At 49.1% G+C, this 25,525-nt stretch overlaps 1 protein-coding gene across 1 annotated transcript in view; it reads left to right on the top strand.

Moving 5' to 3' along the window:
* Positions 1-511: 511 nt before the first annotated feature.
* Positions 512-25,525, top strand: part of CCBE1 (collagen and calcium binding EGF domains 1) — a 235,970-nt gene continuing 210,956 nt past the window's right edge. Inside the window, exons 1-2 of the mRNA XM_006073391.4 lie at positions 512-1,204; positions 1,638-1,718. Of these exons, the coding sequence (XP_006073453.2) occupies positions 1,074-1,204; positions 1,638-1,718 (212 nt within the window). The 5' untranslated portion in view covers positions 512-1,073. The remainder of the gene's footprint in view (positions 1,205-1,637; positions 1,719-25,525) is intronic.

The raw sequence follows: 25,525 nt of genomic DNA on the forward strand, positions 1-25,525 counted from the left end.
AGTGTGAAGATACAGAGGCCTACGAGTTACACGTGGGTACACCAGCTGACCCCAATTAATGGCCCGCAGCCCGGGGGTTTCAGGAGACCTCTTAACAGCCCTGAGTTAACCAGCCGGCCCTTCAGTGTCTCACCTGATCTTCCAGGAGTTTCCAGCTCTCGCCTGTGTGCATGGTGTGAAACAGCATTAAAGCAAGAGGGTTTTTTTTAATTAATTTAATTGGAGGCTAATCACTTTACATTGTTGTGGTGGTTTTGCCATCGACATGAGCCAGCCACGGTGTACATGTGTCCCCCATCCTGAGCCCCCTCCCACCACACCCCATCCCCCTGGGTTGTCCCAGAGCACCGGCTTTGAGTGCCCTGCTTTATGCATCGAACTTGGGCTGGTCATCTGTTTCACAGTCCTCGGAAAGGGCTGACCAGAGCTCATTACTTGTCTGACCGGAGGGCTAAGGGACTGGAAACAGACACGCTCTAGTTTCAGGTCTGGGGCCGCCTTCACCTCCTGAGTCCTCCCTTCTAAGAAGGAGATGGAGCGGGGGGGGCGGGGGCGGGCAGTGTAGACGCTCGAGGGGCGGGAGGCAAAACACGGGCCTGACCCGCGTCCTTGGAAGCCAGCCCACCACGGGAAGGAGGCGTGTTAAGCCCTCTGCCCCCCGCCTCCTCCCCCGCCCCGGCTCGGCGACCCTGGGGTAAAATGCCAGCGGCCGCCCGCGCTCCGCACGCCGCGCGCGGCGCCCAGCGGAGGAAGGGGCCGGCGGGGAGGGCGCCGCCCAGAGCCGAGCGGAGCGCGTCCGTCTGTCCGGCTTGAGCCTCGGAAGCGACACCGCCCGGACCCCGCGGGCCCAGCGTCCCAGCTCCGCTGCCCGGCTGGCGCCCCTGCGCCTCAGCCCCGAGCCCGACCTCCCTACCGTCCCGAGCTCCGCAGCCCTGCGCGGTGCGCAGGTGGCTCCGACGCCCCCGGCCTCGGGCGCCCCCCGCCGGGGACAGACAGGCGGCGGCGCGCGCGGAGGAGCCGGGCGCAGGGCTGGAGAGGCGGCCAGCGCCGCCAAGAAGCCGCGAGCGTCCCCGATGGTGCCGCCGCCTCCGAGCCGGGCAGGGGCGGCGAGGGGCCGGCTGGGCAGGAGCCTGGGTCCGCTGCTGCTACTCCTGGCGCTGGGACACGCGTGGAGCTACCGCGAGGAGCCGGGCGACGGCGACAGGTTCGCGCTGCGGGTCCCTGCTGCGTGCGCTCCCGGCTCTCGGGGAGTAGGCGGTACCCTCGCCCCATCCCATCCCGCCGGTGCCCCGCGCGCTCTCGGTTTCCCCCGGCGCTCACCCCTCCTCGGTGAAGGAAAGCTTCGTAAACTCCGGGGTAGGCGCCTCCGTGCGCACACCCTGGGCTCCGGGGCTCGGGGCTCGGTGACACCGCGCGCCGCCCTTCTGCCGCCGTCAGAGTCCCGCTTCTGCACCTCTTCTTTTTCTTGGGGGCCGGGTTCGCTGCGTGGGACCCTCGCCAGGCCCGGACTTCGGGGTCCTCCCCGCATCCGCGCTCGGGGACCGGAGCCGCCTCGGCGCGCGGGACGCGGATGCCCGGCGCGCATTGCCGGCCGCTCTCGCGCGAAGCGGCCAACCAAGTTCCCCTAACTTTTTCAGAGAAGTCTGCTCGGAAAACAACATCGCCACGACCAAGTATCCGTGTCTGAAGCCTTCGGGGGAGCTCACCACGTGTTTCAGGTAAGCCCCGGGGCTCAGATGACCCGGCTGGCGCGCGCCCGGGCTGGTCGGGGAGGCGGCGCCCGCAGGAGGGGCCTGGAGGCGCGCTCGCGGACCGCGGCCACCGGTGGGGTGCTCCGTCCTCTCTGGTGCACACTTTTTTTTTCTTGTGTGTATGGTTTCTGAGCCAGAGCAACCACGGGCAACTGCGTGTCCGAACCTGGAGTTTCTGCTCTCAGAAGCCGAGGGCGGTGGTTTTCCGCTCCCCTGCGTGCTGGCGTGGTGGTTGGAGAAAAGGTTGCCAGTTTCATGAAGAAAGGGGATGGGACTGTGGGGTAAGCGGTGCGGCATAGCGAGGCATAGCCAAGATGAGTGGTTGCGCTTGCGTTTTGTTTTGAACATACAAAGTCAACAAGGAAATCCTAAGTCCTTGGTTCTCTGTTGACCTTCTGCCTGGACAGAGTGTAACTTTGTCACGGCCTCTGGGCGGGTGGTGGATAAGGTGGTTCCGTACAAGCCAAAAGCGTCAAGATTGTTGAGTCACGGAAGAGGATCCGTCTTCCTGAAAATTCGATCCGCAGATCACCTGGGTGCTTGTTAAAAACAAATGTGATGAGAGCCAGGGCGTCTCTGATAGGAATACCGCCCCAGGCGGTTGTGAGGGAAATCAGCGTTCCCTGCGTGCAGCTCTCTGAGCGTGAGGGGCGGTTCGCTGTCACCATCGGTGACCATGGGCACTGTCCCTGTGCCTTCACCGGAAGGAGGCACGCATCCACAAAGACGTGCGAGTTGCCTGCGTTTTAAAGGTGTAGTGTTCGAGGTCCGGGGATCACACACTCCCAGCAGACTCCATCTCCCCGAATCCTGCACTGTCTAGGTGCCAGAATCAATCCTGGGCAGTACAGGATAACAAGGTAATCCTCAAAAGTGAACGTGAAAGAGACAGACGTCGCCTTAATGATGTGGTAGCAGATGACTCTTCATGGTCTCAGCTGCAAAAAGCTGCATATGCTTTAAGGCCCAGGTGTGGGTGGTTTCAGGGCTGGTCAGTTTAGAGGTACAAAAGCACCACCAGCCACATCACAGACCACACTTTAGAAATCTGTTGGCAACAGCTTGACAGTGATCACTTCAGGGAGGCAACAGCCCTGTGAATCCTTGGGAAGGGATTCTCTGAGCCATGGGCGGTAAACACTGAACAGAAATGTGAGTTAGTAGGGAGGACTGGAGTGTGGTTCAGTTGGCAGGTAAAGTCTTGGAGAAGTTAACAGGGTAAGCAAGGTCCGCCCAGCCGGGGACCTGAGCTGGTGGCGGCGGCTTCAGGATTCTGCCTGGCTCCAGCCCTGTGTTTCATCCACACTGTTTCTTAGGATGCATTTCCTCCCTATCACCACAGCATAAAACCTTGATTTAACATGGAACGTGTCCCTGAGATGGTTTGCTCATTATTTGGTCTCTGACTGCCCATAAGTCAAAGACAGTTACAGAATGCATGTCCAATTTTCAGAAACCGTGAGTGCCTGATTAGCCTTCTAAGCTGATTTCTTTCGTTACGCTGTTACCATCACTTCCACACTGCTCCCCCTGCCAAACTTTGAAAAACAGTGCAGTGTTTTTTCCTACACTGAGACTCTTACAGGCGAGTCTGAGACACTCTTACTAGTGTCTTACTGAGACACTAGACTAGACTCTCACCCAGACACTTGTACTAGTGTCTCAATGCGAGTCACGGTGCAGTCCCATTTGGACAGGTCCTCAGGAGCCCACAGGCCTCCACAGTTGAGTGGGTAGTTGGTCCTTCTACCACAATGACATGAGCAGCGTCCTGATGTGTTTTCATTAACGGCTACTCAAACGGGTTATAAGAGCTAACAAAAAGGATATCTTCCTAGGAGAAAAGAGCTTGGAGGGATGGGAGGATGTTTTCAGCTGGAGAAAAAGGTCCCTGTGAATATTGTCTCTCTGGTTTTCCTCTCAGAGTTCTAAGTGTATTTCACTGACTTCACACAACTTCTATCGTTCAGTAACTCCCTGGAGACAGTCAGCTGGAAGCTGCTGTCCCTGTTTTGAACCCCGACGACGGAGGGATGCTGTGTACTGATTGGTTTGTGAATCCTGTCGTCTTGGCCCTGGAGACCCTTGCTCCTCCCGGTGTGGTCTGGAAATTGGCACAGGCGTCATCTGGGAGCTCATATTGTCTTGGGGCCCTGCCCAGCCCTCCTGATCCAGAACTTGCATGTTAATGAGTTGTGCATTAAGGCTTGAAGGGCTGCCATGGAAACTAGTGTCTCAATGCGAGTCACGGTGCAGTCCCATTTGGACAGGTCCTCAGGAGCCCAGAGGCCTCCACAGTTGAGTGGGTAGTTGGTCCTTCTACCACAATGACATAAAACCAGAGAAAGAGCCAGCCTTCCAGGAAGCTGCACTCATTAACTGTTGGATGACCCTTAATTAAGCTGAGGGAAGCGTGTCTGACTGCATAGAACCCCAGTTTTAACAGAAGTCTCTTGTGAAAGGATTTTTGCACAAGAGAATGAGTCCCAGAAGTCACTCCTGAATTGTAGAAAGTGATTATTTTTTAAACACTGACTTTTGAAAAATCATTGGCATGGAGGATGAGTTTAATATTAAATAAGTAAACGAATTTGGTAGATGTGAGTTATAAATCTGATCTACCATTATTCCTGAAAGTATATGGAGACTTAAGTATCATAATATGGGAAAGAGAATGATGGGATGGGAATAATATTTGTCCTGGACCCTACCACTACCTGTGTACAGCTGTTTTCCATGGTTTTACCTAAGCAGCATCTTTCCACTTTAACCTTATATTAGATGACAGCTGGAGGATTTACTGTATATTCAGCACAGTCCTATGCACTTTATGTACATATAGCTGATGCTCAAAGCCACTCTGTAGCATGTGGGTGTCTGTTGTACAGAGGGAACTGAAGCTCTGGGCTTTAGTCCACTTGCCCAGAGTTGCAAAGTTAACACACGTGAGAGCCCAGGTTTGTCTGACTTCAAAGCCTGGGCCCTTTCATCATCCTGGAGGTGTCTACAGAGAAGCCTGAACTTCCAGATCTGGGATCTAAGTAAGGGAGACTATAACTTTAAATAGATACAAACTCAAGCAGTTGGTAATGCCAGCATCCACCATAACCACGGTGGTTTTCTGAGTTACCATTGCCCTTGATCTGTCTCAAACAATTGACTTTTTATTATCATTATACACAGAATTGGTTCATGCATGGAGAGCTTTCCTTCCTTGTAGGATTTCTTTCATCTTAATCACAGTTTCTGTCTCTAGAGACTCTACCCCATTGTGCTTTGAGCCAAGTCCCTGAAGTTGATGAAATTCTGAATGAATGCCTTTGGCAGCTTAAAGGACACATTCACTCAGTGTTATAATCTCACATACGGCAGAGCATATCTTTTACCAGCAGTTAAGATTTCACAGTTCATGTGACTTATCTAGGCTGTAAATTTATTCTACCCAAGCACATAAAGTTATCATGGTATTTACCCTCTGTGGCTATTAGTTTTTTCCTGCTCCCAAACCATGTAATTTTTAAACAAAATGTTTGGGTTTACTTTTTGTTATTTAATTGCTAAGTCACGTCTGACTCTTCACTCCATAGCCCTTCAGGCTCTCTGTCCACAGGATTTTCCCAGGCAAGAATACCGGAGTGGGTTGCCTTTACCTTCTCTAGGGGATCTTCCTGGAACAGGGCTCAAACCTGGGTCTCCTGCATTGGAAGGTGGATTATTTTTACAGCTGAACCGTTGGGTCTCATCAGTAAAATGACATGTTAAAGGCTTTTTTAAAACCAGAAAATACATTTGAGTGTGGGAAACATTAAGACATCAACTTGCGTCTGTATCCAATAAGCATGCTAGTTAACACTTTGGATACATGAGCCGATTAAGGATTTGAGCATCTAATATGTGCTTAAAATAGTCCTAGAAAACACGTAAGCAGTCTCTGCTCAGGTTTTCCAGAATTGATTTTTCGACCAAGGGTTCTAACTGGAACCGATATACAGTGTACATGACTGAGTTCAAAGTTGTGTAGTTTAGATTATCAGTGATGGGGGAAGAGATTAGAAGCAGCTAGGGATGGCTTTATGGACTTGGTTGTTTTTAAGTGATTTTTTTTTTTAAACAGAAGGGTTTGTGTTTAAGTTGCATTAGCTCTGATGCTCAGCTTTGTGGCTTACAGACCTCCAGTGGGGGCCCTCAGCTCTATTAGGCCCGTCAGTGGTGTCTCATTAGGGTCACGTTCCCGTGGGAATAATGACACTGGGATGCAAAAACTCCCACTTCAAGATAATGCAGTAGCATTGCCAAATCCTGTTAGATTATGGAAGTTAACGTGATATTTCTGCAAATGTGTTTACTTGGAAATTGGAGAGCAAGAAGGTCGCTTAATTAGAGCAGCAATACCAGACAGAGAGCCCAGGACTCTAGCTAAGGCTCCATTGGAGGCAAGGCTGGAGAAGATCCTCTCTGCCAAGTCCCTGAGTTCCTACACAGGGCTTTGATTGTGTCAAACATGCATAGGATAGAAAGCCTATGCCCCGGTTTGAACTCAGGCTCTACCGCCTGTTCTATAACCTTGAACATTCCTCAGTCTCTGTTTTAGTGTTCTCCTTGGAATACATGAGGACCGTGTTAGTACTGGAGTGACAGGGTTACAGGGAAGATGAACTGGTGCACGCAGGAAGCCCTCGATGGACACGGCCCCTCGGGCTCACTGCTTGTGTCTCCCCTCATCCTGCGTCCTGAGTGCACGTACTGTGTGCTCTGTGGACATCTGCTGAGTTTTGAACTTGACAGTCGAAATTGTTGAAAAAGCAAATTCAGACCATAGCCAGGAACCCTGAGGGTGTTTATACAGCAGTCACACGTCAGCTGTTTTTAGATGCTTTTCCAAATGTAGGCTAGCCCAGAAATCTAGCGCCTTGGCAAAATTACAAAAAGGGTATCTTTTGCTTCCTCCCCACTACCTGACTACACGATGTCCTCAATTCATGTAACTATAAAAGCAGGCGGCAGGCATAGCTACCCCCATTTTAGAGGCTCGTAGAAGGTTGCTGTCTGTCCAGGGTCATGAAGGGACTTACTGGCAGAGACCGGCAGTCAGGTCCTCAGCTCAGTTCTGGTCTCTGCCTTCTGCCTCCCATCCTGTGGCCAGCATAGCTCAGGATCGGCTCCGAGGGTGGCCCTGAGTAACTGTTGGAAAGAGCATTGTATCTTTCTGATGACCATCTGTATTCTTACCATAAGGAGGAGGTGGTCCCAGTGTCTAGAAGAACAGAGCAGGGGACGGGTGGGCGTGGCTTCGTGCCAAGCCGCCAGAATCGAGGATGTGTTGGAGGGAGCCTCTTGTTCCCACTGGATGGTTAGCTTGTGAAGTCCCTGAATCATCTGTCCTCTCATCCACGACTGTAGCCTCAGAGGCTAGTCCTCCACCTGGACGGAGTCCACGCGCATTGTCTGCATGTGCACGAGTGGACAAATGTTAATGTTACCAGGAAGCAAAGAAATGTGATCTTTTAGGTCTTCCCAGAACTTCTGTTGCTATCAGAGTATGTCTCCTTTTCTAGCATTTTTTTTTTTTCTTCTAGAAACGGATTACTTGCCCCTCTGAGATGCTGCTGCTGTTTGCATGAGTTCCCACCTTAACCTGCTTCACTTGAGTTGCAGATGTGTTACGGGAGCTGACTCGGGCAGGCCTAGCTCACTCCGTGAGCTTGTTACTTTAAATAATAGCTGATGAGGACATGCGCAGTTCCACCTGGTATGATGCCCCGTAGACGCTGGCTTGGAAGCGGTGCTGGGTCACAGCTTTAAAGGGGGTCTCCCTCACTCCCACACCCTGTTATTTAGCTTGAGCAGGTGTCCGGGGCGGGGAGGAGGCATGGTAGAGGATGTTGGCCCAGGCAAGGTTCTCTCACTTCTCACTCATTCTCTACGGATCAAGACAAAACGATAGGAAACAATGGACCAGCAAACTGACCACGAAAGGCCTTGCGGTCACCGGTGTCCTTTGGGACCAGGTCCAGGTGCTACTCATTGTCCCCAGAGTTGTCGACGCCCGACTTTCTATATTCACTTCACTTCCTCTTTTCTAAGCGAAGCTGGGAGGTGGGTGCACCCGGAAAAAGCAAGTACTCTTTCTTCTAGAGCACCCCGTCTTCTCGGGTGGTACTTTGCCCTTCAGTCAGCGGTTTAACTGTCAGCCATACAGCTTCTGCAAGTTTCACTACCCTCCTGCGTGATGGGACCCGCGCCACGTCAGAGCATTAGCGGAACTGCGGATGCAGGCCGTGGCTGACTAGCTGGAGAACCCAGGTCTCTGTGCACTCTGTTTGGTTTTGTTTGTTTGTTTGTTTATTGCTTTTTATTTGGAGGATGAAAGATAATCAGCTGTACCATCTGCAGCTTCTCTCCTGCCACGCCAGGTTCTTTTCCTTAAAGTCATTTACCAGTTTCAAAGTTTTACCAACAATTTCGTTCACTTATTCAGAGGTTACTTATGTGCCAAGCACTTCAAATATGTATGTAGTATATAAACAGGAGTTGTTTTTACTCTGAAAAAAAAAATATATGTGAATAAGGCAGGAAAAAAAACCCCAAAATCTCTGCCCTCAAGGAATGCGTGGATTTTCATTCCATTGATTTTTCAGTAAAGGGATTTCGAGCTGAAGATGTCCTTGGGGACGTGTATAAGACGATTATCTTTGGCACACAACCGATGTCACATTTGGGGAGCTAAAAGCTTAATTTCCTGTGGCCCAGCTGTATCCTTTCAGCAAGAGAAGCCCCGCAGCTCCAGGCCAGGGACCCGAGAAGCTGGGGATAGTAGTAACTAATGCGTTTTTTTTTTTTTCTGCTAGCAGGACGCTAGCACGTGCCACAAGCCCCTTGCTTCTAAGAATTGCTGGAATGTAAAGCATTACGAAGAGAAAGTGAATTCTCTGGCCGTGTCCTGTGAGGCAGCATCAGAATTGACCACCTAGGAACAGATAACTCGTAGGGACCCAGTTCACCTCAGCAGGGTCACCCCACACTTCCCGGCAGTGACTTTAAGCAGAGTGTCACGAAAAGGCAAACCCCTCCTGCTACCCTGACTCTCCAAATAATACAGCCCAGGTCTGTGTTCATAAATGTTTCTAAACCTTCTGGACAGTCTGTTTTCAGCCTATAGAGGACAGAGCCATGTTATGTCTACATATTTAATTTCAAGCAAAGGACAGGCTTCCCTGGTGGCTCATGGTAAAGAATCCACCTGCAATGCGGGAGTCGCAGGTTCGATCCCTGGGTGGGGAAGATCCCCTGGAGAAGGAGATGGCAACCCACCCGAGTAGTCTTGCCTGGAGAATCCAATGGACAGAGGAGCCTGGCAGGCTGCAGTTCACAGGGTTGAAGAGAGTCGGACACGACTTAGCGACTGAACCACCACCACCAAGCAGAGGACATCTTTCCAGCTTCAAGGTGTGATCCGTGTGAGTCAAAAGCAGGCATCAGTGTTTGGAAGGGCAGATATGTTGCCTCCTCGTTCAGGGTATTAGAATGTGAACTAGGTCATCTTTCTGTGCCCTTTGTGATTTCAGAGACTTGAACCACATCCATTCTAGCCTTATCCGTTCTCCGCCTTTACACCGCTTGCCCACTACTCTGGGAGTTTCCCTGGCATTCGCCCTTGCTGGCATGAGGCCCTCATTCATAGTCTTCTGGGAATGGCAGGGGCATCTGCTAGCCCAGTGGCTGCTGCTGCTGCTGCTGCACAGAACTGGTGGGAAGCCGGAGGGCCCTCTGCACTGGGATCTGGCTCTGGAAATTTGGTATAAAGCGGGGATTGGTCTTTATGCAACCCACGATCTAAGAATATTTTTTACCTTTTTTTAAAGAATAAATTCTGGCCGTGCTGGATCCTCACTGCCGCGAGGGCTTCCTCTAGTTGCGGTGAGCGGGGCTCCTCTCCAGTTGAGATGTGTGGGCTTCCCCCGTGGTGGCTTCTCTGGTTGCTGAGCACGGGCTCTGGGCACGTGGGCTCAGCAGTTGCGGTGCAGACTCGGTAGTTGCTGGGCAGCAGCTTAGTGTCTTCCTGGCAGGTGGAGTCTTCCCGGACCAGGGCTTGAACCCATGTCCCCTGCATTGGCAGGTGGAAGATTCTTAACCAGGGGACCACTCAGGAAGTCCCTTATGTTTTTGAAAGGGTTAAAGTAAGCAACAGACCTTACTTAGCCCCCAGTCTCAGATATTTACCGTCTGGCCCTTCTCCGGGAAAAGTCTGCCAACTTCTGAAGAGCCATCTTAACCTGAAGATGGGAGTGGGCTTCTCCATTCGCATGTGACCTCGTCCAGGGGTCTGAGTCCTCAAGGAGGTCATGTTGGGGACGTTGAGTCAGCTTCATCTTTGGAGCCTGCACTTTTGTGTGGCCGTATTTTCTTGTATCTGGTCTCTGGCCCAAGCGGTTTCGATTGTGACTTGGTTTCCTGATCTTGAGGAATCAATCATAGCTGCTGTTGAGCTGGAACTTTATTTCCAGTCATCTTCCCTTAAGTGATTCTCCGAGTGAATGTGACTTGTCAGAAGCTGGTTTTACTGCAAGTAGTTAAGCTAACTTACTGCCGCTTGTCTACGTGTTCCCAAGTCTGGCCTTCCTCTGCCAGCTGAGTAATCCCAGGGTTGCCTTGGCGGATGGCCCACCATTCCTAATTCCATACTTTGCTGATTCCCAACTTGCATATTCATCATCACATGCTTTGACTCAGAGCCAGCTCTCCATAAACTTGTGAGCTTTGAATTTCTACAGTGGAAAATTGCACACTCAAAAATCAAATGATAGTGTGTATATTTGGGTGAGGGACACACATCTAGAGGAACCTGGAGGAGGAGTCATTTTCACCGATGAGTACCCCCAGTCACAGTTGCAACATCCCACTTTTCCTTTTATGGCTGAAAAGTATCATGGCATGGCTCAGTTGCACTGTGCACATCGGTAATTAAACTGTTGAACTTAAACTCTGCACTGCCTTTTACCAGTGCCACACCTTTGATTCCATAAAGATCACGGAGACGCCTAGAGAGTGATGCCTTTGGACACTGAGTGTGGGGGAAGAAGGAAAGAACTATTGAAAGGGAACATTCTGAGGAGAGGGGAGCAGGCCGCATGGTGTTTTGGAGAAAGGGAAGGAGGAAGATGTTGGCATGCGCCACCTGACGTGTTAGGAAAGTAAAAAGTGCTGTGGATGGAGGAAAGGAGAGAGATCCAGGCACAAACGCTTGAGTGCTGTGGGCGGAGGAAAGGAGAGAGATCCAGGCACAAACGCTTGATAAGGGAGCATCCTGTGGAGACGACGCCAGGTGAGGAAAAGCTGTTTCTAAGACGCCGCACACAGTGGTGCAGAGGGCTCAGGGCGCTTTCCTGTGTGATAAAAACAGTCTGTGTCCTGATTGCGCTGGTGGTTACACAGCTGCATACGTTTGTCAGAACTCAATTTGCACTTAAAATAGATGAATCTAATCTGATATAATTATGCCTCAATAAGGGCTTCCCAGCTGGCTCAGTGGTGATGAATCCACCTGCCAATGCAGGAGACCCGGGTTCCATCCCTGGGTGGGGAAGATCCCCTGGAGGAGGGCATGGCAACCCACTCCAGTATTCTTGCCTGGAGAATCCCATGGACAGAGGAGCCTGATGGACTACCAGTTCATGGGGTCGCAAAAAGAGGCGGACACGACTTGGTGACTAAACAACAATTTCTCAAAACGAATTTTTATGTGTTTACTTGAAAGGTTAGTTTCCATGGCATTGGATTTTTCCTATACACCAAATAGCTAAATAAGTTATATTTTTTAGTCACTGAAAAAGTTTCTGTCAAAGTCACGTGGGAGCCTGTGACCTTGGTAACCAGCCGTTTTAACTGACTCAGCTGAACAGAGGTTAAATGAAAGGCAAGCTAAGTTTGTGAGGGTCGACAGATTGACGAATGCAGTTCTCATAGCGTCCTGCTTGTGTTCAGCAAGATTCCTTCTGAGGCTGGAGCCCGTCTAAGAGGCGGCACGGGGACCAGGCCACGACTTTCCTTCCAGCTGTCCCTTCTCTCTGCTTCCACTTGGCATCACTTGCGGTAACGTGTCCATGTTTCACTTTGGAATTTCCCTCTAGTGAAATGGCTCACAGCTTTTGTGGTGAAAAATTGCAAGGCAGAGAGGAGGTTGGCTTCCTGGGAGGCCAGAAAGACCACAAGACTGCTCATTGGAGGCAAGGTCATTGCAAAAAAAAAAAAAAAAAAGCACTGGAATTTACTTCTGGAAGATTCTGAAAGGTTAGAGGAATCTAGCAGAGAAGGCGATGGCACCCCACTCCAGTACTCTTGCCTGGAAAACCCCATGGATGGAGGAGCCTGGTGGGCTGCAGTCCATGGGGTCACTAAGAGTCGGACATAACTGAGTGACTTCACTTTCACTTTTCACTTTCATGCATTGAAGAAGGAAATGGCAGCCCACTCCACTGTTCTTGCCTGGAGAATCCCAGGGATGGCAGAGCCTGGTGGACTGCCCTCTACGGCGTCGCACAGAGTCGGACACGACTGAAGCGACTTAGCAGTAGCAGCAGAGGAATCTAGAATGCAACATCCATGAGGTTTTATTTCTGAGAAAGTTTGGCTGAAAGATTTTAATTCTGTAAAAAGCAACGTTAACATTCTGTCAGTTTTCTGGAAAATCACTCTTGCCCATCAGCTGGGAGGACACAGGGAGAGAGAAGTGTGGAGCTGTGCATAAAATCTACGTGGGGGTCACTTAATCAGGCAACCTTTTCTATCTGCCTGGAATCCAGCTGAGAGGAGGGGAGAGGAAGCAGAGGGTGGGTTTGGGGGAGCTTTGGATACAAAACCAGATATCAGAGAAATGAGAGCCTGTTTCTCACCAAAGGCTCACTGTCAGAAACTAGATTGTTGTCCTGTGAACCCTCTCTCAAGTCCCAGGGCAGGTGCGTGGCAGAGCTGGGGTTCTAAACCAGACAGTCTGACTTCACTGGATACTTCTGGAAGGCCTGACAGTTACGGTTACCTTGCCTTCTGCCAGCCGCGATTTAAGAGACACGTAGACCAGGGAAGGAGGAAGCTAGAGGTAAGAAAGTCAGTCCTGCTGGTGACAACATAAGTCGGACACATCGTCCAAAGTAGACACGTGAACCAGCACCCGTCTCCCCTCTCCCCTGACCGTGTTAGTTTGCCAGGAATGCCTAGGCAAACTGCCATAGACGGGGAGGCTTCCACAAGAGGTTCTCTCACAGCTCTGGAGGCGGGAGGGCTCGGACGGGTCTGGTGGCGGGACTGATTCCCCCCGAGCCCTCTCCCTGGCTTGCAGATGGCTCTTCGGTGTGTTCACATGGCTTCCTCTGATCTTGTCTGTCCTGGTCTTTGTCTTATAGGGACACTAGGTCCCACTGCATCACGGCCCGTTCTCACGTCTCATTTTAACTCAGTGGCCTGTTTAAAGCTAAAGCTCTGGTCTCTAAACAGTCATGTTCTCTGGTACTGGAGTTAGGACTCCAAGGTCTGAGTTTGGAAGGACACAGTTCAGCCCTTCACATCCCAGGGCCAGGTAATGAAGGGGATGCTTTCATGCACACTGATTTCCATGGGCATCACTGTCCACCATGGTGGTCCTGAGTTATCCAGTGAAGTTAAAGTGCCTTCAGCAATGCCATTGAAGAAGGAAAAGGACTAAGCCATAACACCATTAGAGGTGACCCCTCTCGTGGTACCTCTTTCTCTAGCCAAATGTTGGAGGCTCTGATCTGTTCTAACTCCCTGCCTCGAGACATCATCATTACAATGGTGAGGCCCTACCCCAAGGCCTACTGAATCCAAATCTGTCTTTTTTTTTTTTTTAAACTTTACATAATTATATTAGTTTTGCCAAATATCAAAATGAATCCGCCACAGGTATTCATGTGTTCCCCATCCTGAACCCTCCTCCCTCCTCCCTCCCCATTCCATCCCTCTGGGTCGTCCCAGTGCACCAGCCCCAAGCATCCAGTATCGTGCATCGAACCTGGACTGGCAACTCGTTTCATACATGATATTTTACATGTTTCAATGCCACCAAATCTGTCTTTTAACAGGTCCCTTGGTGTTTCCTGGACTTTCTGGGCGGCTCAGTGGTAAAGAACCTGCCTGCTAAGGCAAAAGACGCCAGAGCCTCCAGTTTGATCCCTGGGTTGGGAAGATCTCCTGGAGGAAGAGGGCGTGGCAACCCACTGCAGTATGCTTGCCTGGGAAATCCCGTGGACAGAGGAGCCTGGTGGGCTACAGTCCCTGGGGTCACAATAGAGTTGGACAGGACTTGGCGACTAAACAGCCATCACAGGTGTTTCTGACGCACGTTAGACTGAGAAGTGCATCTGAGGGTCAGCGTGCTGCTCCAGGGCCCCCTTCCTCTCACTGTCCTTTGCTTCCTACTTGCAAAGCGGTGCCTGTGGCTGAACAGCCTAGACTGCACATGGAAATCACCCTGTGAGCTTAAAAAGCAATCCCGCTGTCCAGACGGCACCCTAGACCAGTTGCTTCAAACTCCAGAGATGGGTGTCAGGCACTGGGAATTTTAATTTACTTTTAGTTGAAGGATAATTGCTTTACAATGTCGTGTTGGTTTCTGCCGTACACGAATCAGCCCCGGGTGTACATGTGTCCCCTCCCTCTAGGCCCGCCACCCCATCCCACCCCCTAGGTTCTCACAGGGCCCGGTCTGAGTTCCCTGAGTCATTCAGCAGACTCCTACTGACTGACTGTTCCACGTACGGCGGGTACCTGTTTCCAGGCTGCTCTTGCCATTCGTCCCATCCTCCCCTCCCCTCCCTCCCTCCCCTCCCGTGTCCATAAGTCTGTTCTCCATGCCTGTGTCTCCACTGCTGCCCTGCGAATCAGTTCATCGTACCATCTTTCTAGAGCCCGTAAAACCGGTTCATCCGTACTGTGTTTCTAGAGCCCATAGAATCGGTTCATTGTACCGTTTTTCTAGAGTCCATATATATGGCCCCGGACATTTCTGAAGCTCTTCGTATGATTCCATCACGCAGCCAAGATTGAAAACCTGGGGCGACAGAGAGCCAAAGGGCACGGGCCGCCTGGCTCTCTTCCCTGGGGTGAAGCGGCCCCGCCCCTCCCTCTGTGGCCTCTGGGCCCAATCCTCGCGTCCTGTGCGGTCACGGCAGGCCCATGCCCCTCAGTGGGGATGTTTGCCCCTAAAGCTGGTGTCGGTGCCTGGCGCCCCCCCGTCTCTTCTGCATGTCTCGCTTTCACCTCCTACCGTTGCCTGTCTCCTGTGTGTCGGTGGTTTCCAGGGGTGTTCAGGCGAGCGATGAAGTGGCTTGGGTGGATCAAGAAGGGTGGCCCGTTCCTTGTAAGCTTGATGTTTCTTAAGCTGATCAGCCCTAAATCCATGAATTCCATCGTTCCTCATTTCCTCTCGCAGCCTCTCAGCTAGGTGTCTGGAGCTACTTAGAGACCTTTGTTGCATTTTGTTATTTAAAAAAAATATTTGGTGGCTGAATATGAACCTTCTCCCAAGATATAAACACAGCTCCTTGTATTATTAAGGAACACTTCTCTGTGTCGAGCTGTGCTTTTCTTTCCTTTTAAGAAACACTTTTTTCCCACATCGTGTGATAGGGAGTCTGTGTGTGGGCAGGTTCTTTTCCGGTTCCATTTTTGTGTTGCTCTTCAACTCCTCAGGCCTCCCCCGCGAAAACTGAAGGAGCTTCTCAACCCCCAGCTGACACAAGCTTTTTATAGCTTTGCATTAACTCGAACAAAACAAAACTAGGAGCTTTGTGGTTGGGCTGTGTAGTTATCACCTAAGCCCTGTATTTACCTTATGGCCTTAAACCAGGCAGTCCTCATGGAGTGCAGTTTACATACAATTACATCTTTTTTGAGTAGCATGGCAATCCTGCTGTTAAATCATAGAAATAAAAGTTATTATAAATTAAGAAAGGAAAGGTAATTGCATTTCCTGGGTAGATGTGCTTTTGAGGTTCCTAATAATGGATTTCTTTGAATTGGAGGCTGGCAAGACGTAAAGTGGTTCATAAAAGACCTGAGTCCTTAACCGCTGTCCTGAGTCTGACAGCGTGATGAGTGTGGCACTCTGTTAGAAAGGGTAAGATCGGGGTGGAGATGGAAAACCTTAGGAGGAAGTATGAAAGGAGCCTAACAATTTATGAGCCACTCCTGCCGTCCCTGCTGTCTTCAGGTCCTTTCCCAGAGGTCCCTGGGTTTGGGGAACACATTTCCAGGTGTTCGCACGCATGAACGTCACCATCTGTGAAGGGCATCTTGAGGTCTGGGGCAATGGATGCTCAAGGCTGGATGCTCTGGTCTGATGGCCCTGGCAGTCCAGCTACCCTCCTGCTGACCCCACCCTGCTGCCCTGGGGCAGGGGGAGATTGAGGTGTCGGCACACCTGGAGCCCTTTCTGGACCGTGAGGGGGTGTGTGTGTCTGTCTGTCTGTGTGTACGTACGTGTATGGGGATGCTCCAGTGTAGACCACTCCCCTTACAGCTCTTGGCCATCAAGCTCTGTTTGTTCCTCCGAATCCTGCCTCTCCAGTGAATCCTTCCTTGGCTTTTTAAAAAATTTATGTATTTTTTAATTGAAGGATGATTGCTTTACAGAATTTTGTTGTTTTCTGAGAACCTCAGCAGGACTCAGCCATAGGTGTACATGTGTCCCTCCCTCTGGAACCTCCCTCCCCTTCCCACCTCTCTAGGTTGGTCCGGAGCCCCTGTTTGAGCCTTGGCTGTCTTTAACAGCGGTTTCTGCTGTCTGTCCTTTAAAATAGTGACTTGCATCATCTGAGGATATTTATTTACCCCTTAGCTTACACACAGCTTGACTCTGGATCGTCCTGACACACTTGGCTATGTGCTCATGTGGGTACCATCCATGTGGTGAAAGTCTTCGTTTGGTGCAGCCCAGGGTGCTGTGGGGACCACATTAAACTCCTTGTGCCTTTCCACCCGAGGGGCTTGACTCCCAGGGGAAATTGACATCATGATGATGAGCGGAATACACCTTTTTAGAGACGTGTGTAAAGGAAGGATAGTTACCACAAAGGGGCACAAGAAAGAGGTAATTGTCTTTTTCTTTTAACTTTACCTTTTGATATGATAGCAATACTTGCTCTTGACGTGTTTTACATCATGAATGACTTGGAACGGGGGATCCTGAATAATCTTGCCGCTTCAGCATAACAACCACCAAGGGACTGGAGTGTGTTTTCCTGATCTTTTCTGTGCCTTTACTAACGAACATACTCATAGTTGTTACTCATAGAAATGGGCTGGTTCTGCGATTGCTTTTTTCAAGTAACAATAGGTAAAGAACACTTATCATGATGTGGGATGCTAATTCATTTTTACAGCGTGATGTTCCATTGTATGGATGCATCACAATTCATCTCTGCAGTGGAGAGCTCTTTATAAAGCAGTTAGCAGAAGCTGAGGGTTTCGGTGGGTTCATTTAAGATGCAGATGTCACATATATCACGTTTTACCTAAACTAATCAGCAGAGAAGAATCTAGAGTCAGCAGATAGAGTTTTGGTCTGGAACCTGCAGGATGTAGCCTCTAGCTTGTGGCCCTGGCACTCTCATCCTGGGGCGTGTGGCTGGGGGTCCCCGTAACCCCCTGACTCTGGTCCTCACTGTGGGAGGGTGGGGCTCTGATCCGGTTCCTTCCAGCTCTGGGGGTCTGTGACCGATCACTCCCTGCCCCGCAGGGAGCAGAGCGAACAGAAGCCAGCTTCATTTACAGCACAGGGGGTTTGCTTGACACGAGGAAGGCCAATGTGAAGTGTAGCTACGGTGGGGCAGTCTGGATTCTTATCTCTAACCAGCCTGAGAAGCAGGATAGCTGCCTGTGAGCTGTCGTTTCTAAAATGCCTTGGGTAGTTTTCTTACTCTGTGTGTGTGTGTGCGTTCAGTCGTGTCCGACTCTTTGCGACCCCATGGACTATAGCCCACCAGGCTCCTCTGTCCATGGCATTTCCCAGGCCAGAATCCTGGAGCCGGTTGCTATTTCCTTCTCCAGGGGATCTTCCGAATCCAAGGATCGAACTCGCATCTCTTGGTATCACCTGCGTTGGCAGGTGGATTCTTGACCACTGGCGCCACCTGGAAGGCTCTAGTTATTTATTTAAAGAGAAAAGAAATCTTTTTTACTCGCCAAGCATATACTGTTGAAAGTGCCCTTCTCTTTGCTGCAAGCGCATGCTGGGTGAGCCTGGGGGACCGTCACAGTGTTAAGTTCTCCCTAGCCCCGTCCTGTTGGCTTTTGTTTTTCTTCCAGATGTGCTGTTCCGCAGAATAGGGAATGAGGCTGAAGATCAGTTTCTTCTCAAGGAAGAGCCATGCTCCCGTGATGAACCTCCCCTCTTCTAGAGAGGAGAAATTGTTTGACTCGGGGAGAAGGAAGTGGCAACCCACTCCAGTATTCTTGCCTGGAGAATCCCATGGACAGAGGAGCCTGGAGGGCTACAGTCCGTGGGGTCGCAGAGAGTCAGACACGACTGAGCGGCTAAACAGCAGCAGGGGAGACGTAATAAAGATGGGAAGGGAGGGTGACATCAGATGAGAAAGCTTTCTCATAAAATCGCCTTTGTGTCTTTTAACCCACCCGTCCTGGGCTTCCAGTTATATAAGCATTCTATTACAAGCATGTTTCAGCACGTGGATGTCCTCTGAGTATGTTTCCTTCAGGGCTCTTGTGAAGACTGCCCGTGCTCACTGGCCTGCTGCCCCTGACTTGCCGGGACGGTCGGCTTGCTGCCCTGGTTCTGGCTCCGTATTTGGCTCTTTCTGGCCAAGGGGGGAAGAGCGATGATGCAGCAAGGCCGTAGGTGTATAATGTAGATGAAGGGCTTGTTTTGGGTTTGTGTGTTTCAACTAGATTCATGCTCATGAAAGGATGAGGCTTCTCATGAATTACTCAGGTAATTATCAGATTTTTAATACTCTTTTCTATGTTTAGGTGGTCTAGTTTAACAAAATGCTATCACACTTGAGTTTTGGGCTAAATCAACAGGCTCCTCAGGCTTCCCTGGTGGCTCAGATGGTAAAGAATCTGCCTGGAATGTGGGAGACCTGGGTTGGGAAGACCCCCTGGAGGGGAGGGCATGGCAACCCACTCCAGTATTCTTGCCTGGAGGATCCCATGGACAGAGGAGCCTGGTGGGCTGCGGTCCATGGGGCCACAAGGAGGTGGACACGCCTGAGCAGCTAAGCACAACACAGAGAGGCTCCTCGTTAACTTGAAGCTTGATTCTTTCTGTTCACTTACCCTAGCTTGCCTTGTCTGCATACTTTTGAAAGAGTTTTCACTGGGGTGAGGTTGTAATTTGGATGGAAATAAATCTCCCTGTCAGCCTCTGCTTTTCAGTGTGCTTACTTGCATCGTAATCTTAAAGAAAAAATGTACAAACTTCTCTTCTTTGGAAGATGAGAATCTGACCATATTTTCCTTCCGTGTGTTTTTTTAATTAGGAAAACTTCAAATAACGCTGCAGGTGAATCAATTTCCATATGCTCACCCATCATTAAGATTTTGCATTATTTGCTTTATCTCTTATTTTCTAAAGTATGTGAAAGCAAACCCCAGACATGTTATTTTACCACAATATATTTTAATATTCATCCCTAAGAAATGTAACGTATTTTCGTACTGCCAAAATGTCATCACACCAAAACATTTTTAAACATCTCCCCCTTCCCCAAATAAAATTTGGGTTTTGTGGAGTTATTTCTCTTGAACTAAGTCGTATGGGTGAGCGGGTACTTCTGTTGCCGCTAGTGAGTGATCTTGCTTTTGAACAGGTGTGTGTGGCTCTGAGAGTTTCTGGAATGGAAATGCCATGAGGGCACCCAGAACGCCACCTTGTTGTGCCCTTTGTAACAGGGAGGAGCTCTGTATGAGGCCACGGCCCAGTAAAAAGACTATTTTCACAAGAAAAATAGTACTTCACCTTAAAGGTAGTTCCATATGTTTGAGCCCCAGGATACCAGTATATGAATGAGGTATGTTCTTAGCAGATGAAAACGCAGTTTCAACAGGAAAGCTAACATTTCATTTTTATGTTTATCTGTATTTATATTTCACTTACATTTAAGGGCCTTTTACAGCCAAATGAACAGGCCTTTAAAAATTTATTCTTTTTTTTGCACAATTTTTTAAGGTTACTGTCTGTATTCCCCATGTTGCATAATAACATCTGCAGGCCTGCCCTACATGGAAACAGTAGTTGTACCTCCCCACTGAGCGCGCGCACACACACACAACGACTAGTTTCTTCTCTATTTCTGTTAGTTACCCTTTTTTGAGCAGGCCTTTCTGGTAGCAAAACTATTTATTGACACTCAGTACATTCGCTTCACTAACAGCCAAATCAAAAAAGCAACTTAGATTTTCTGAAATGAAGCCATAATTGTTCTTTTGTCTTTATATTCTGATGGCATCTGTTTATGTACCCTTTCAATGTTTTACATATTTAAAATCAGTGGTATAATTTACCCTGTGTAGTTAACGTCTTACATACACGTTAGCTTCAAACATTTAAATTACACCACAGCTGGTAAGACAAACAGCCGACCCTCAACCCCTCCCAGACCTTCCCTTTCTGTCCCATGGCAATTATTCCAAATTTTCAACCTTATTCTTCTGAATTTTGTGTCCATGGCCCTAAATAACTTACATTACAGCATAATTTATTTTCAGTGTTCAGTCCTGTCTCTCGACTTCCTTCTCGGGAAGAAGAGAGTTTGGCTGTCGACCACCATGCACACGCTTATTCCCTCTTCGCTCGTCCCAGAGTAGTTCTGGATTGACCGGTTTCCACTGTCTTCATTGTGGCTGCAGAGCTGCTTCGGTGTCTCAGCCCTGCTGGGCGATGTGAGTCCTTTTTTCTGCTGTGTTTTGCCTTCCTTGTAAGACATTATTGCCCCATCTTCCGCCTTTTTCTTTTTTTTTTTTAAGAACAGAAAAATGAATCCGCTGCCCAAGCTACCCTCGTTTGTATGAAGTTCCTTTCAATATATTCAGAGTTGACTAGGTGCCCTGTCATTTCAACCGTCTTGAAGAAATTCCTCCCAGAACCTTGAGGCCTGCCATGATCCAGACTGGTTTCTAAGTCCTTTGAGGCCTAGGATTTCTCTTACTGTCTGTGAGCCAGGGAAATCTGTCTGGTGTTGGATTCCAGGTTTTTTGGAGCACATGTTTGCCCCTTTCTGATTTTACTCCTTCTGGTGGAGGGCATAGGTTCCCTGGTGGCTCAAGGCGGTGAAGAATCCACCTGCCAATGCGGGAGACCAGGGTTTGATCCCTGGGTCGGGAAGATCCCCTGGAGAAGGGAGTGGCAACCCACTCCAGTATTCTCTCCTGGAGAATCCCATGGACAGAGGAGCCTTGGAGGGCTACAGCCCGTGGGGTCGCAAAGAGTCGGACAAGACAGAGAGACTGACACTTTTTTCATAGTCTAGTATTTCCCTGAGAAAGGGCCTTGGGAGGGGTATTTGTTGTTTGAAGTTTGGCAGTTCACACATCCCGCTCTCGAGATCTCTGCTGGTTGCTTTCACCACGTTTCAAGGGTCACGCGTCCAGACAGACTGAGCTTTGACTCCGCTTCACTCCCAGCACACAGCCTGCGGCCTTCGCTTGTGGCGCTAATGCCTCGTGAGTTGCTCTCGAGAGAGATGCGGAAGCAGTTGCAGAGCATCCTTTTTTGCGTGTCCTGCGCGCCAGCCTTTCATCACGTATCTGCCATCTGCGCTGACTCCCCTGCCACCGTCACCTTTGGCCTGACCACTGCAGCGTCTCTTTTCTTCCCGTCCTGTCTCTTACAGTCGGTTCCCGTGCAGCAGAAAGTGAGATCCTGAACCTTGTAACAGATGGTGTCCAACCCAGGATTTGTTTTTAATTAATTTATTTTTTGCTGAAGGATAGTTGCTTTACAGAATTTTGATGTTTTCTGTCAAACCTCAGCATGAATCAGCCATAGGTATACATACATCCCCTCCCTTTTGAACCTCCCTCCCATCTCACTCCCCATCCCACCCCTGGAGGTTGATACAGAGCCCCTGTTTGAGTTTCCTGAGCCATACAGCAAATTCCCATTGGCTGTCTATTTTACACACGGTAATTTAAGTGTCTATGTCACTCTTTCTATACATCTCACCCTCTCCTCCCCTCTCAACCCAGGTTTAAAACCCTTCAGGGCTTTCCCATTAGCTGCGAGACAGAATCTCTACTCCTCACCCTAGCCTGTAAGATCCTGATTGATCTGTCCACACTAGGATGTGTCCCTTCCTCGGTGCAGCTCAGTCTCCCCGTGTCTTTAAATGCTTATCTCCAGTTGTTGCTCATTCTGTTCCCTCTGCCTGGATTAAAGGTCTTCCCCTGCTTAAAAACAAACAAACAAACTACTAATCCCAGCTCCCCGTCCTTCGGAATTGAGTCCACCTCCTTTGTGAGATGTTCCCCAAACCCTTTACTTACAAGTACCTCCCTCTGTCTCTGTGGTTCTGCAGTTCAGGTCCTTGTTTCTTTCTAACACTTTAAACCACTCGTAGGTTGTTTTCTGTCTCTTCCTGACTAGAGGAACCGGGCGGAGCCTGTTGTCTGTATTTTTTGTGTGGCTGTGCCTAGTGCAGAGTTTGGTCTGTGTTCCCTGCAGGACACACATCTGTGATATGGAACGTGAGTATGTATGGTTGCTGTCTAGTAAGGTCGCCCTCTGAAACAGAGCCATGTGTATTATCCGTGCACTTAAATTTATCCTTGGATCTAGTCCAGGTATGTAAGGCAGTTTATAATGCATACAATATGAAGGGAGCATAAATTAAAAGGACAACAAGGGCTGGAAGCGTAAGAAATGGAGCCAACACCGGGGGCAAGAATGTGCACCGTGAGGACGCTGATTTGCTGTGGATGGGCCACCAGGCTCTGAGCCCTCTAGCAGCCAGTGAGAAAAGATGGTTTATACAAGTCTGCACGGTGAAAGCCGAGCATTGCTGGGAAGAACTACAACTGTCCTTTATGTTTAGACTAAAGAGAAGTTTCATCCAGGGGTCACTATAAAAAGAATAGATAACATGAAAATCGTCCCTGTAATGGACATGGTAAGTTTCATAGGGGTGGGGGTGGGTTTCCCAGGTGGCTCAGTGGTAATGACTTCACCTGCAGTGCAGGAGATGCAGGAGACAGGGGTCCGAACCCTGGGTCGGGAAGATCCCCTGGAGGAGGAAACGGCAACCCACTCCAGTATTTTTGCCTGGGAAATCCCATGGACAGAGGAGTCCGGTGGGCTACAGTCCAAGTTGGTTGCAAAGAGTGGAATATGCCTTAGCAACCAAACAGCAAGTTGCACGGGAGTAGTTCTTACTATGGTCCTCCAGTACAGGCTGCTGCTGTCCTGCCAAATGCAGTTTGTTTAGGGCCCATGCCTGGGCCCCTGTGAGGCTGTCCTGGCTCTGTGTGTCGAATGGAAACAGCTACACGTGCTGTGCAGCGATTGCTCTTGTGCTTTGGTTTATGATGCTGCTGTTGCAGGAGATGACCTAGTGTTGGGCTGGAGTGGGAGGGCGGATACCCTTTTTTTGTTTGTTTGTTTTTATTTATGGCAGTCCGCTCCAGGACTATTGCCTGGAAAATCCCATGGACAGAGGAGCCTGGTAGGCTATAGTCCATGGGGTCGCAGAGTCAGACACGACTGAGCGACTTCACTTTCACTTTCTTTGTCCTAACTAAATGCTGCTGGCCATTACCACTGCATTTTCTTTGCACCTGCTCCTGTTGAAACACCTTCAGAGATCCCCTTCTGTCCTTCTAGACTCTTCTGGGATCTTCTATCCCATCAACAGGTCTATTTACATACTTCCTCCAGCAGCATCTTCTAGCTTCAACAGTGCTCGTCTCCCAGACTGCGTTTTGAGGGTGTCCTAAACCTTCTTTTATCTTCATTTTTGATAACTGTCTCTTCACTCTGGATGGATTTGGCTTTCTCCTCCATCTTCTGAATGCTGTGGGGCTTGTCTTTAAGGGCTTAAACATGTCCACAGTCAGTGGGATTCTAAAGAGTGGAGATGAAAAGGCGGAGGAAGTTATTTTCCTTAGCTTTGTAACGTCGGTCTTTGGTTGTGGGAGCTGTCCACTTAGCATGAGTCTGTGCAGAGCAAACCTGTACTATGAGGAACAGAAACCTTCACGAGTTTCATAACCCTGTGTGTGTGTGTGTGCGTGTGCACACAAACATGTCTGTGTGGGTGGCAGGTGATGTGGCTATAGATTTTAGTTAAGACTGCTTGATTCCCCCCACCCCCATAAAGAGCCCAAAGTAGTCACTGAACTTACCAATCATAGAATGAGCAGAATTAAGATTTTATTTAGCCCACCATGGGTAGTATAGAAAGCAGGAATTTCTTCTGTAGGATCAGCTTTAAACCAGATACAGTGCAGCAGATTAGAGAGCTCCATTGATGTCGTGAGCAATCACTGTCTTAACAAAGCTTTCTTCCAGGGAACTAGAACTGCTCATGGCAATAGCAATTGCTGGGATGCTTGGCTTGGGCAGCTGAGTTGGTTTGGGCTTTGGCGGAGACGTCTTTCCTTCATTGGTCTTCAAGGATCTAAGTTGCAGCTGATCTTAACTTTGGAGGCTTTATTAACCCTCCTGTTTCCATTTGATGCATTATGAGAATTCATTGGTGATAAAGATGTGTTTAAGAAAGTACAAATGATCGTCTTGAAGGTAGAAAAGGAAAGGCCTTTTGAGCAGAACCTGGATATGATTAAATGTTGGGTTTGCTCAGGGATGTTTAGGTTTTACAGCTGCAGGCCATTGTTATTTATCAAATTCCTATAGAAAATAACTTCTATTGTATTCCTGAAACTTGAGATCCTAAACCCATTTCCCCCCGGGAGCAGTTATTTTTATAATACAGTTGTTGATTATACAAGATTTCTTAGAAATGCAAATATTGTGAAATGGCAGAAGAGATTGTATTAAGTTTTTCTGGATAGTGCCAAATACGCATTTAGAAACAAATTTTGGTTGTGTTCAGAAATATGGACTTCACTTGTAATAGTAACTGTAAGTAATATGTATTGAGCACTGTGTCCCAAGCACTGTGTTAAGCAGTATTATTTTCTTTAACCCTTTGGGGGAATCTTACAAGTAACTTCAGTTGACCTTTGAACAAGGTGTGGTTAGAGGCACTGGCCCTCCATAGTCAAAAATCCAGGATAACTTATAGTAGGGGCCTTCTGCACCCCCACCTGTATTTACTACTGAAAAAATATCCACATATAAGTGGACACGTGTAGTTCAAACCCATGTTGTTCAGGGGTCAACTGTTTATATTCCTCATTTGACAGATGAAATAAATTAAGGCTTACCCTTGTCAAGCAACTTCCTCAGCATTGTATGGCTTGTTCAGTGGGGGAGCCATGGCATCATGTGTCCAGTTTTGCTAGTCTATTCTTTATTCATTCCTCAATCAGAACTTTTCTTTCTTCTAGTCATCTCTTGCTGCTTTGGGCTTCCCGTGGGCTTCTTTACCCCTGAGCCACCAGGGAAACCCCTCATTGTGTCTGCAGCTCTCCTCAAAGTAGCATCCTGCCAACCTTCTCCTTATTATTGGTGGGGCCAAGATTTCCCTGGCTCATTGAACCTACTTTCCTGGAGTGAATGTTGATCTTCCTTGCCTTCCATCCATCCTTTCCTCTGTCGAATCCAACCCTTAATAAGAGCCTCGGAA

This window comes from Bubalus bubalis, chromosome 22 (genome assembly GCF_019923935.1).
Source record: "Bubalus bubalis isolate 160015118507 breed Murrah chromosome 22, NDDB_SH_1, whole genome shotgun sequence".
NCBI classification, from domain to species: domain Eukaryota; kingdom Metazoa; phylum Chordata; class Mammalia; order Artiodactyla; family Bovidae; genus Bubalus; species Bubalus bubalis.